The 13,101-nt window shown below is 40.9% G+C and overlaps 2 protein-coding genes across 2 annotated transcripts; both read left to right on the forward strand.

Annotated features, from left to right (window-relative positions):
- The first annotated feature begins 1,052 nt into the window (after positions 1-1,052).
- LOC133010554 (nuclear factor 7, ovary-like) lies at positions 1,053-6,280 on the forward strand. Its single transcript, XM_061078143.1, has 2 exons — positions 1,053-2,441; positions 6,257-6,280. Exons 1-2 carry the CDS (start codon positions 1,053-1,055, stop codon positions 6,278-6,280), a joined length of 1,413 nt encoding a protein of 470 aa, XP_060934126.1.
- A 1,240-nt stretch (positions 6,281-7,520) lies between these two features.
- LOC133010556 (E3 ubiquitin-protein ligase TRIM35-like) lies at positions 7,521-12,810 on the forward strand. The gene is made up of 3 exons (XM_061078145.1): positions 7,521-7,545; positions 7,633-9,029; positions 11,428-12,810. Exons 2-3 carry the CDS (start codon positions 7,650-7,652, stop codon positions 12,808-12,810), a joined length of 2,763 nt encoding a protein of 920 aa, XP_060934128.1. The 5' UTR covers positions 7,521-7,545; positions 7,633-7,649.
- The last annotated feature ends 291 nt before the right edge of the window (positions 12,811-13,101 follow it).

The following is a 13,101-nucleotide window of genomic DNA, read 5'->3' on the forward strand; positions in this document are numbered from 1 at the left end:
TCATCTACGACTTTTGCTGGAATAGGAAATATCTTTTCCAATTTTAATAATATTACGGCTATTTTTCGCTCAATTAGTTCGGGCACGTTTTCAACAACACCATCATCACTTTCTGTCATTGACTCAGTTTCAACATCTCCATATAATCCATCAGCAGAACAGCCAGCCCTCACATTATCAGAGGTATCTGACACTTGCAATGGGGACACAAATGCATCTACACTGGCTTTTAAATCTTAGTGTGTGTGGATGATGCTTTCTCTTTTTGTGTGTATAAAATGTGCTGTAAGTATTTGTCATGAAAGGGCAACCAAGAAACACACAACTAACAGACTCTTGACTTTGAAGAAGTGTTCCAATATGAACAAAAACATCTCTCTCCATTTTGGCCATGTTCCACATTTTTACTTTGAGGTACTTGTATCAGGGCTTATGTCAGATCAACTTCAAATTGAGATGAGTGTCATCACAACAAGATGAAGATGGGGATATAAAGTTATTCAAAGATCGATTTTTCGTCACACGGTTTTACGGTGGCGTGGCATCAAAGTTTGATTGCACGCCATTAAAGCACAAGGTTCTGTATCGCGGACATACACGGACCATGAATCCTTTGATGCTGAACCGTAGACAACAACTCCACTCCTGCAGTGACAGTGTCAGTGGTCATAGATCAAAGGAATCTATATGTCTTGTATTAAATATGTTTCTGACAGCCACAATTACTGAATGCCCAAAGTCACACTGTATTAACGGTCACACGTAAGTTATAACAATCACGACAAAATGTACAATCATTTGATGATGTCATACTTTTTACTGCACTCACACACAAATTAACGAGCAAACTTGAGCTAATTTGAATTTATGAAACCCTCTTTTAATTTTCTGACAATGTGTCCATTTGTTTGCACTTTGCTTGTTTCTTTAAAAAGACTTCAGCACGTCACAGACTCAACAAACACCTCGACTCAGGCAGGAAGTGAACCTCAGAGAAGTTCGTTGAGCTGTGACTGACTGACTGTCTGTTTTCAGCTTCACCTGGAGACTCGATGGCTTCCAGATTAGAAGAGGATCTCTGCTGTGCCGTCTGCCAAGATGTCTTCACAGATCCTGTTGTTCTGTCATGTAGCCACAGCTTCTGTAAAGACTGTGTGAAGAGCTGCTGGAAAGACAGAGAAGTAAAAGAGTGTCCACTTTGTAAGAGAAGACATTCAATGATTGAACCACCTGTTAGCCTGGTGTTGAAGAACCTGTGTGAGACCTTCTTACAGGAGAGAGATCAGAGCTCTTCACATGCTCTCTGCAGTCTGCACTCAGAGAAACTCAAACTCTTCTGTCTGGACCATCAGCAGCCAGTGTGTCTCATCTGCAGAGATTCAGAAAAACACCCTGACCACAGATTCAGACCCATCGATGAAGCTGCACAACAACACAAGAAGCAACTTCAGGAAACTCTGGAGCCCTTGAAGAAGAAGTTACAGTGTTTTGAACGTGTTAAAGTAGAGTTTGAACAAACAGCAAAACACATTAAGGACCAGGCTGGAATCACAGAGACGCAGATCAAGGAACAGTTTAAAAAGCTTCATCAGTTTCTGGAGGAGGATAAGGAGGCCAGGATGGCTGCACTGAGGGAGGAAGAGGAGCAGAAGAGTCGGATGATGAAGGAGAAGATTGAGTCTCTGAGCAGAGACATAACAACTCTTTCAGACACAATCAGAACCACAGAGGACGAGCTGAGAGCTGAAAACGTCTCGTTCCTGCTCAACTACAAGACTGCAGTGGAACGAGTCCAGCAGCGCCCCCTGCTGGATGATCCACAGCTGGCCTCAGGAGCTCTGATAGACAAGGCCAAACATCTGGGCAACCTGAGCCACAACATCTGGAACAAGATGAAGGACATGGTCTCCTACAGTCCTGTGGTTCTGGACCCAAACTCTGCTAATCCAGGACTCATCCTGTCTGAAGATCTGACCAGTGTGAGACAAGGAGCGAGCCAGAAGCTTCCTGACAATCCAGAGAGGTTTGATATAAAAGCTTCAGTCCTGGGATCTGAGGGTTTTAACTCAGGGACTCACAGCTGGGACGTCCTGGTTGGAGACAGTACACACTGGCTCCTGGGAGTGTCAGCAGAGTCTGTCGAGAGGAAGGGAAACAAACAGTCTGGAATATGGAAAATAGGGTTCTATAAAGGTAAATACTACGCAGAGTCACCATCAGGATCATCTGTTCTCTCGGTGCAGAAGATCCAGAGGATCAGAGTGAAACTGGACTGGAACAGAGGAAAACTGTTGTTCTCTGATCTAGATACTAACAAGCACATTCACAACTTCAAACACACTTTCACTCAGAAGATGTTTCCATACTTTAACATTAAAGATCACATGAAGCTGTGTGATGGCACTGCCCCGTTTACGTGTGTGTCGGTGCGCACGGCGACCGTCACCGCACCAATATACTGTCCTGTTGACACGTGTTTTATGTATAAATGTTTTCTGTGTGTGTTACGTGTCTGTGAACTGGGTCTGTATACAATCTGTTGTATTACTAGTAGGCTATGCCTTCATGGAACAGTTATGTGTAAATATGTTGCCGGTTATGTTGACAGCCATATGGAGTTTTAGTGTTTAAGCTGATTAAAGCTATGAAGCTGGCCTTACCTGGGACACCCCTGTGTTTAATGGTATATTGGAATGTTCCAATTGTAAGGGGCGTGGTTAGTCCCATTTAAGCCGGGCTGTTCATTGAGTTGAGGAGGCCGGACGTGGGAAGACGTGAGTCTAGGAGAGCTGCTGTTATAGGGACGTAAGTCTGAGAGCTCTCCATTTTAAGTGTTTGCTTAAACAGTATATTGTTATTGTAATTATTTATTTTGGCCACTGTGCCTATTTATTTTCTTATTTCGAAGTGTTTGTTTTTCGCTCTTTTGTTTTATTTTATATTTACTTTCATAATTCTGCCTTGTCGGCCTTACTTTGTGGGAATAATAAAATCCCCTCTTCTACCTGAATCGCCAAGTACTCCTTAGAGTTATTTACACCGAGCTCGGCCGCTCATATACATACCTACCTTTAACATTACCTGTGAAAGTCTCTGTGACGCTGGATCAGAACCGTTAGAGATAAAGATTTTATTCATCGTGTTTATTTATCCAAGAGAAATCTGATGAATTTAAATGTTAAACTCATTATTTCTAAAGCTTTGTTTATTTCTCCTTTTACTTCTCACTCATTTTTATTTCTACTGTCGACTTTACTACGTGTGGAAAAAGATTTCAATATCTTCTGATCTTTTGTATTTCCTTTGTTTTTTATTTCCATGGAAAATGTTTTCTATCATTTAGATTTTGTGTGGATCCATGAAGTCGAACAAACTGATGAAGATCCACATAAAAACACATTTATCAACAGCTGATCATTGTTCACATTCAACAAACTTTATTCAAACTCACACATGAAACATGATTCATGTTTAATCACATAAAGTCGGTTCACATGTGAAATAATCCAACATATATGAACATTTGTCTGTTTGATGTGATAAAGCCAAAAATGATTCTGTCTGTAAAAGTGTTTTTTCAACAGCAGCCTAGTGATGTGATTTAATATTGTGATAAAAATAATAAAAACTATGAAACAGAAACAGAGTTCTGAGATTTGTTAAGTTGAGATGTAAATATCAAGCCAAAATGATTGTGTCTGTCAAAGTGTTTTCATTCAATCCTCAACAACAAAACAACAGAGGTTTAGTTCAGCTTCAATATTTAAATTCCTCCTAAATGCTGAAGGTGCATCGTCTCCTGATATTTCATCTACAAATCACAACTATCACTGATATTATTTTCTATATATTTAGTGTGAAAAGTTAAACATATGTCTGACCTGAAGTTAACAAGTGAGGGTAAGTATTGTTTTGACAAACCATTATATCTCTATATAAATTAACTCTTGATGACTACAGTGAGATGTGGAGATGGGAGATTTCATTCTTGTAGTTTCCTTATCCACACAAACGATGATAATACAAAAACAAAAATAGAAATTTGAACTATACCATGTTCCATGCTGTGTGTTACTGATACTCTCACCTTTGTCTCTACGGTGTCTTTTGAACATAGAATTACAGTTTATATTTTCTGTGTTATCTGTAATAGATGAAATACAAAGTTCATCTTTGTGTCTGTTCGCTGCAGCGGTTTGATTAACTTCACTACAGCTTCACTCACGCAATCTGCTGCATTTTCGTATTCATGGAATTAAAAAGGAAAATGCACATTAATTAACAAGTGTGATGGAGTCCATCATATAATGGATCAGATTTAATGATGCAGGCTAGTGTTCATCTGCAGGTTGATGGAAGAAAAACACAAATACATGTATAACAACACAAGTACACACACAGTACATTAGAATCAACATAATACTCATATTCTTATTCATCATCCTCACTGTAGCCCAGAGACTGTGGAGCTTTTCTTTACTGAAGCTAAATGTGACGTTGAATATTAAAATACTAATATAAAAGTTGACGAGGTAAATTAATAGAACGAGAGTGAAAATAAGTGATTATTCACAAATAATGATCTACAGATGTAACACGGGTGTTTGTGGGAAACAGAGATTTAAGTGAAGTGAACGTGACAGAGAGCATCGATTCAAAACACAAGGAACAAGCTTCACTTGGTTTTATCGGATTCAAACAACGTGTTAGTGAGAAAACGTCCATGAACTTACTTTAAGTTCGGCTCTGTTCAGCTCATGTTCCTCTGGCTCTCGTTGGTTTTATTCATTTCTGTTCTACACCGTTGAGTTTTAAATTTCCCTCTTACATAACACAACTGCCTCATTTCCGCTGCTTCTTCTTCGCCAAGACTCCAGTTGACTACTGCAGCGCCCCCTCTCTGCAGTGATGGGATAACACATCTTCTGCATTGTAACTCAAACAGAACTGAACAAAACACCAGGGTTCTTGCATCATGAAGAACAAAATGGACACTTGAATTTTAATAAAACTTCCAATCTGCAGAACCAACTGTTTACAGATGTTATTCCAACAACCTGTGTCGAGGGGGACGTGCATGTGAGTGGTCACATGATCTCTGCAGGCGTGTTAGACGTGTTGGACGGAGATTAAAACTGATGCAGAGACAAAACACCTGTGAGCACATCGAGCGTTTTAGTTTGGAAACGCCTTAGTGGTATTACAGTTTTTCTCCATTGCTTTGGCTCATTTCACGAAACAGAAATGACATTCTCAGAGCTCTAAGTGCAATTGGCAAAATAGCCTATATGGTTCAGTACAACTACATAGATCACCTTCAAAAGGTCATATCTCACCCAAAACAGTTAACTCAAGCTTCAAAACCAAATCATTTTCTTATATAAATAGTCAGTGCCCCCAAAAGGAACAGTTCCTTCTCGATTGCTGTGGCTCATCTCTCGGAAAAATAAGGACATTCTCAAAGCTTTAAATACATTTGCCATAATAACCTGGATGGTTCAGCAAAACTGCATGGCACACCTGCAAAAGGTCATATCTCTCCCAAAACAGACAACTCATCTGTCAAAACTAAATCCTTTTCTCATACAACTAGTCAGTGCCCCCAAAATGAAAAGTCCCTTTGGCATTGTTTAAACACTACAGGTCAAGATGTTTAGATGTTTTGTCAGTATGGCAGTGGACCATAGAAATATCCCTCATGTGCACATTTCAATCTTGGCTCAGTCCTTTGACACTGAATGGTTACAGTAGATGTTTTCTTTCCAGAATACTATGTGTAAACAGAAAAAAGATTAATTCAAGGTTTCACATATAATACTTAATTGCACTCATACTGCCATGGAAATTGTGACAGTAATTGCCATACATCGTGGTTACAGCAACAGAAAATGTGTACAGCACAATATACTGTCAAACAGTAAGCACATCAGAACTAAAATTAGGTATAGCCTACACTAACAACACATACAGTAAGAAAGTAAAGCAAAGCTGGAGTTTCACTAGTTTTCATCCTCACTCTCCTGCTCATCCTCGCGCTCATGTCTGTCTGGCCACAGTTTTTCATCAACATCACATCTGATGTTCTCCCTTGCTATGCAACGGGGGGTGGGGGGGGGGGTGGGGAAGAATCGGCGTGCATGCTGCAACCATCCCTGACACTGCTCTGCTGTGACATCACCACAAGCAGAATCCATTGCCTGGAGAAGGGACCTCTGGTTTTGAGCCCGATACTCATAGACCCTCCACCTCCATGCAGATAAAAACTCCTCGACAGGATTGAGGAATGGAGAGTAAGGTGATAATAGCACCATCAGCATTCTTGGATGGGCAGTGAACCACGCCCTGATGAGCGGGCCATGGTGGAAGCCACAGCTTGTTGTCTTCGTCCTCCTCGGCCTCTTCCTCGAGCAGGCAGTTGCCCTTGGTCGTTTCCCTGGCCAGGTGCTTCCATGTTCATGAATTGTACTGAACTTGGTCAAGCTCTAGATATTTGATGGAAGCATTTATGCTCCTGGATAGCACCTGTCAGCTAACTAAACTTACTGTGTGATTAGTGGTTGGATGTTTGAAACTCCGATGTTCTAGTTGCACCTGAAAATTAAGCCGATGATCCAAGAGATCCATACTACAGTATATACCATAATGTTTTTCATGGTATTATGTGCCTGAAAGATTTTGACAGTGGAGTGAACAATTGTGCAGGTGATGATGTACACAAGGAAATTATGCCAACATGTTCTGCAGAGAACAACCACTTGACTGAGAAGCAACAGTCAGTTTAGACCAGCAAGATATATTCAATTGGTAATTGGGTTAACTGAAGGCAATTGTACCTAACCGTTTGCAAAGGTGTCCTCAATCATTTGAAACTTGTGCAAGTTGTAGGCAAAAGTACTTGTCATGTGCAAGGATGTGCAAATACAATTGCAATTTGATTAAAGGAATGAGATATTCCGATCTTTTGTGAACAAGTGCCCAGTGGTTTGGAGGTTTGCACGTGTAGTTTTGAGAATGTCATTTCTGTTTCGTGAAATGAGCCAAACCAATTGAGAAAAACTGTAATGTTACTCTAAGCAAGAACAGAGGAATTTAAAAATATAGAAATATATGAATGAAAAATAAACTAATGTATACAGTGTAGAGACAGCAACGAGATGTGCAGTGTATGAATGTGTACAGTGAATGTATTGCACATGAACCGTTTATATTGCACAGGCAGATTAATCTGGCACAGTTAAGAGTAAAACTGTGAGAGTGCAGTCCAAAAGGGGGGGTGCATAGTTTTTACTGGCAGCAAAGCTGCTTGTACATTTGTTTCAGGTTTTACAGGTTTAATCATCCAGCATCTCAAGCTCCTCCCTCTCCTGACACACCTGAGAAACCAGGAAACATCTGTTCCTCCCGGAAGAGACGCAGGCTGAAAACCAGACGATCCCATTCACCTTCCAAACCAAACTAAACCAAACTGGACCAAACGTCCTGAGTGAGTCCAGCTACAGGAGAGAAGAGTGAAACTACAACCTGCCAACGCTCCACACACTGACCGTGAGTTTAACAAACACCTCGACTCAGACAGGAAGTAAACCTCAGTGAAGTTCATGGAGCTGTGACTGACTCACTGTCTGTTTTCAGCTTCACCTGGAGACTCAATGGCTTCCAGATTAGAAGAGGATCTCTGCTGTGCCGTCTGCCGTGATGTCTTCAGAGATCCTGTCATTCTGTCTTGTAGCCACAGCTTCTGTAAAGACTGTGTGAAGAGCTGGTGGAAAGACAAAGAAGTAAAAGAGTGTCCACTTTGTAAGAGAAGATCTTCAAAGATGGAACCACCTAACCTGGTGTTAAAGAACCTGTGTGAGACCTTCTTACAGGAGAGAGATCAGAGCTCTTCACCTGCTCTCTGCAGTCTGCACTCAGAGAAACTCAAACTCTTCTGTCTGGACCATCAGCAGCCAGTGTGTCTCATCTGCAGAGATTCAGAAAAACACACCGGCCACAGAATCAGACCCATCGATGAAGCTGCACAACAACACAAGAAGCAACTTCAGGAAACTCTGGAGCCCTTGAAGGAGAAGTTACAGAGTTTTGAACGTGTTAAAGTAACGTTTGAACAAATAGCAAAACACATTAACGTCCAGGCCGGACTCACAGAGACACAGATCAAGGAAGAGTTTAAAAAGCTTCATCGGTTTCTGGAGGAGGAAGAGGAGGCCAGAATGGCTGCACTGAGGGAGGAAGAGGAGAAGAAGAGTCGGATGATGAAGGAAAAGATTGAGTCTCTGAGCAGAGACATAACAGCTCTTTCTGACACAATCAGAACCACAGAGGACGAGCTGAGAGCTGAAGACTTCTCGTTCCTGCTCAACTACAAGACTGCAGTAGAACGAGTCCAGCAGCGCCCCCTGCTGGGTGATCCACAGCTGGCCTCAGGAGCTCTGATAGACGAGGCCAAACATCTGGGCAACCTGAGATTCAACATCTGGAACAAGATGAAGGACGTGGTCTCCTACAGTCCTGTGGTTCTGGACCCAAACTCTGCTAATCCAGGACTCGTCCTGTCTGAAGATCTGACCAGTTTGAGACGAGGAAAGAAACAGAAGCTTCCTGACAATCCAGAGAGGTTTGATGAATACGCCTTAGTCTTGGGATCTGAGGGTTTTAACTCAGGGACTCACAGCTGGGACGTACTGGTTGGAGACGGTACACACTGGTTCCTGGGAGTGTCAGCAGAGTCTGTCGAGAGGAAGGGAGACAAACAGTCTGGAACATGGAGAATATGGTTATATGAAGGTATATACTTAGCAGAGTCACCAACAGAATCATATGATCTCTCTGTGGAGAAGATCCAGAGGGTCAGAGTGAAACTGGACTGGAACAGAGGAGAACTGTCGTTCTCTGATCCTGATACTAACAAACACATTCACACCTTCAAACACACTTTCACTCAGAAGATGTTTCCAATCTTTAACACTGAAGATCATCATCACCCAGTGAAGCTGTTACCTGTGAATGTCTCTGTGATGCTGGATCAGAGCAGTTAGAGATAAATGTTTTATTCATCTTTTATTTCTTCAAGAGAAATCTGCTGAATTTAAATGTTAAACTCATTATTTCTAAAGCTTTGTTTATTTCTCCTTTTACTTCTCACTCATTTTTATTTGTACTGTTGACTTTACTCCGTGTGGAAAAAGATTTCAATATCTTCTGATCTTTTGTATTTCCTTTGTTTTTTATTTCCATGGAAAATGTTTTCTATCATTTAGATTTTGTGTGAATCCATGAAGTCGAACAAACTGATGAAGATCCACATAAAAACACATTTATCAACAGCTGATCATTGTTCACAATCAACAAACTTTATTAAAACTCACACATGAGACATGATTCATGTTTAATCACATAAAGTCTGTTCACATGTGAAATAATCCAACATATATGAACATTTGTCTGTTTGATGTGATGAAGCCAAAATGATTTGTTTGTAAAAGTATTTTTTCAACAGCAGCCTAGTGATGTGATTTAATATTGTGATAAAAATAATAAAAACTAAGAAATAGAAACAGTTCTGCCCTTTTTTAAGATGTAATGTAAATATAATATTATCTGTCATTAAGTAGGATTTAACACTCAGATAGTTTCAGGTTTTTAAATTGAGATATATATACATGTTTATTCATGATTATTACTTATTTAAATGCTGGGACCTAATAGATGTGAACAATAGTTGGGCCGACATGTGAAGACAGAGCCTGAGACCAAATGTCTTCTTTGTTCTGGAGACAAAGATGAGCTTCCAGAACTCAGTCTCCCAGGGTGCTTCAACTTCACACCTCGCTGTGAACGTGCTCCTGGAAAGAAAAAGAAGGACAAAGCCCAATGCATTTCAGTTTTGCAGGATTTTATGTTTTTGTTTATCATATTTATCCTCCTTAATTTCTGCTGTGAATTTAACACATCAAGCAAGTAAATATGTGCTCTCCTAGTCCTTCTCGAATGTGGGATTTCAGTTTCGGTGAGGGGCTCAAAAGAGTTCCACTAGAACTGCACTATCCAGTCATTTATTGTGACTAAGTATTTCCTGCACTGACTGTAATAAAGGGATGTAATGAAATGACCTCTTTTGGTCTACAAATAAATATTCAATAGGCTCTATAACCCTAACATTTAGCTTGTTGCTTTCTTATGTAAGACGAGGCGAGAGGGACAAACTTTCCCAAAAGTTTAGTCACAGGGTTAGAAACACACACAGTTTTGGCAAGTTCTTCAATAACAGCCTGACCAATATGGAGGTTATGGCTTTGGACTATTTCTGTAACTGTATGCTTTGTGACAGGCACACTAGCTGAACTTAACAACAAAAATGCAACTCTTCCAATAACTCATCTACGCCTTTTGCTGGAAAAGGAAATATCTTTTCCAATTGTAATAATATCACGGCTTTTTTTCGCTAAATTAGTTTGAGCACGTTTTCAACAACACCATCATCACTTTCTGTCACTAACTCAGTTTCAACATCTCCATATGATCCATCAGCAGAACAGCCAGCCCTCACATTATCAGAGGTATCTGACACTTGCATTGGGGACACAAATGCAACTACACTGGCTTTTAAATCTTTAAGTGTGTGTGGATGCTTTCTCTTTTTGTGTGTATAAAATGTGCTGTAAGTATTTGTCATGAAAGGGCAACCAAGAAACACACAACTAACAGACTCTTGACTTTGAAGATGTGTTCCAATATGAACAAAAACATCTCTCTCCATTTTGGCCATGTTCCACATTTTTACTTTGAGGTACTTGTATCAGGGCTTATGTCAGATCAACTTCAAATTGAGATGAGTGTCATGACTACAAGATGAAGATGGGGATATAAAGTTATTCAAAGATCAATTTTTCGTCACACGGTTTTACTGTGGCGTGGCATCAAAGTTGGATTACACGCCATTAAAGCACAACGTTCTGTATCGCGGTCATACACGGACCATGAATCCTTTGATGCTGAACCGTAAACAACAACTACACTCCTGCAGTGACAGTGTCAGTGGTCATAGATCAAAGGAATCTTTATGTCTTGTACTAAATATGTTTCTGACAGCCACAATTACTGAATGCCCAAAGTCACACTGTATTAAGGGTCACACGTAAGTTATAACAATCACGACAAAATGTACAATCATTTGATGGTGTCATACTTTTTACTGCACTCACACACAAATTAATGAGCAAACTTGAGCTGATTTGAATTTATGAAACCATCTTAATTTTCTGACAATGTGTCCATTTGTTTGCACTTTGCTTCTGTTTCTTTAAAAAGACTTCAGCACGTCACAGACTCAACAAACACCTCAACTCAGGCAGGAAGTGAACCTCAGTGAAGTTCGTGGAGCTGTGACTGACTGACTGTCTGTTTTCAGCTTCACCTGGAGACTCAATGGCTTCCAGATTAGAAGAGGATCTCTGCTGTGCCGTCTGCCAAGATGTCTTCACAGATCCTGTTGTTCTGTCATGTAGCCACAGCTTCTGTAAAGACTGTGTGAAGAGCTGGTGGAAAGACAAAGAAGTAAAAGAGTGTCCACTTTGTAAGAGAAGACATTCAATGATTGAACCACCTGTTAGCCTGGTGTTGAAGAACCTGTGTGAGACCTTCTTACAGGAGAGAGATCAGAGCTCTTCACCTGCTCTCTGCAGTCAGCACTCAGAGAAACTCAGACTCTTCTGTCTGGACCATCAGCAGCCAGTGTGTCTCATCTGCAGAGATTCAGAAAAACACCCTGACCACAGATTCAGACCCATCGATGAAGCTGCACAACAACACAAGAAGCAACTTCAGGAAACTCTGGAGCCCTTGAAGAAGAAGTTACAGTGTTTTGAACGTGTTAAAGTAGAGTTTGAACAAACAGCAAAACACATTAAGGACCAGGCTGGACTCACAGAGACGCAGATCAAGGAGCAGTTTAAAAAGCTTCATCAGTTTCTGGAGGAGGAAGAGGAGGCCAGGATGGCTGCACTGAAGGAGGAAGAGGAGCAGAAGAGTCGGATGATGAAGGAGAAGATTGAGTCTCTGAGCAGAGACATAACGGCTCTTTCAGACACAATCAGAACCACAGAGGACGAGCTGAGAGCTGAAGACGTCTCGTTCCTGCTCAACTACAAGACTGCAGTGGAACGAGTCCAGCAGCGCCCCCTGCTGGATGATCCACAGCTGGCCTCAGGAGCTCTGATAGACGAGGCCAAACATCTGGGCAACCTGAGCTACAACATCTGGAACAAGATGAAGGACGTGGTCTCCTACAGTCCTGTGGTTCTGGACCCAAACTCTGCTAATCCATGGCTCGTCCTGTCTGAAGATCTGACCAGTGTGAGACAAGGAGCGAGACAGAAGCTTCCTGAAAATCCAGAGAGGTTTGATACTTACGCCTCAGTCCTGGGATCTGAGGGTTTTAACTCAGGGACTCACAGCTGGGACGTCCTGGTTGGAGACAGTCCATGCTGGTTCCTGGGAGTGTCAGCAGAGCCTGTCGAGAGGAAGGGAGGCATACAGTCTGGAACATGGAGAATAGGGTTCAAAGAAGGTAAATACTACACACTGTCACCATCAGGATCATCTGTTCTCTCTGTGCAGAAGATCCAGAGGATCAGAGTGAAACTGGACTGGAACAGAGGAGAACTGTTGTTCTCTGATCTAGATAGTAACAAACACATTCAAACCTTCAAACACACTTTTAGTCAGAAGATGTTTCCATACTTTAGCATTTCAGATCCCGTAAAGCTGTTACCTGTGAATGTCTCCGTGACACTGGATCAGAGCAGTTAGAGATAAAGATTTTATTCATCGTTTATTTCTTCAAGAGAAATCTGCTGAATTTAAAAATTAAACTCATTATTCTAATGCTTTGTTTATTTCTCCTTTTAGTTCTCACTCATTTTTATTTCTACTGTCGACTTTTCCACGTGTGTAAAAATATTTGATTAATTTCTGATCTTTATATTTGGTTTGTATTTTATTACCATGGAAATGTTTTCTATCATTTAGATTTTGTGTGGATCCATGAAGTCGAGCAAACTGATGAAGATCCACATAAAAGCACATTTATGAATAACAGCT

The sequence above is a fragment of the Limanda limanda genome, chromosome 9 (assembly GCF_963576545.1).
Source record: "Limanda limanda chromosome 9, fLimLim1.1, whole genome shotgun sequence".
Lineage (NCBI taxonomy): Eukaryota > Metazoa > Chordata > Actinopteri > Pleuronectiformes > Pleuronectidae > Limanda > Limanda limanda.